This window comes from Eimeria mitis, genomic scaffold, assembly GCF_000499745.2.
Source record: "Eimeria mitis Houghton genomic scaffold, Emh_scaff493, whole genome shotgun sequence".
Taxonomy (NCBI): Eukaryota; Apicomplexa; class Conoidasida; order Eucoccidiorida; family Eimeriidae; genus Eimeria; species Eimeria mitis.
Window position 1 is genome coordinate 19,927 of NW_013573231.1, and position 214 is coordinate 20,140.

Below are 214 nucleotides of genomic sequence, written 5' to 3' on the forward strand. Positions count from 1 at the left end.
TGTAGCAGCAGCATGCAGACTTATATTGCCGCGGCGTTTTGAGGATTTTCCTTTTTGGGTTGAGGAGCCAGACGAGGCCTCAGGGGGGATGCCATACAGAGCGGGTGCAGCAGCACTGTCTCCGCAGCTGCTGCACTTTATACTTGCTGCTAGAGCTAGGCCCCAGCAGCAGCAGCAGCAGCAGCAGCAGCAGCAGCAGCAGGGGGCGGTGGGG

At 59.8% G+C, this 214-nt stretch overlaps 1 protein-coding gene across 1 annotated transcript in view; it reads left to right on the plus strand.

Annotated features, from left to right (window-relative positions):
- EMH_0014200 (uncharacterized protein) overlaps positions 1-5 on the plus strand; it is a gene marked incomplete at both ends in the record, with an annotated part of 384 nt that extends 379 nt beyond the window's left edge. The window contains one exon of the mRNA XM_013500024.1: positions 1-5. Coding sequence (XP_013355478.1) covers positions 1-5 — 5 coding nt within the window.
- Positions 6-214: the final 209 nt, after the last annotated feature.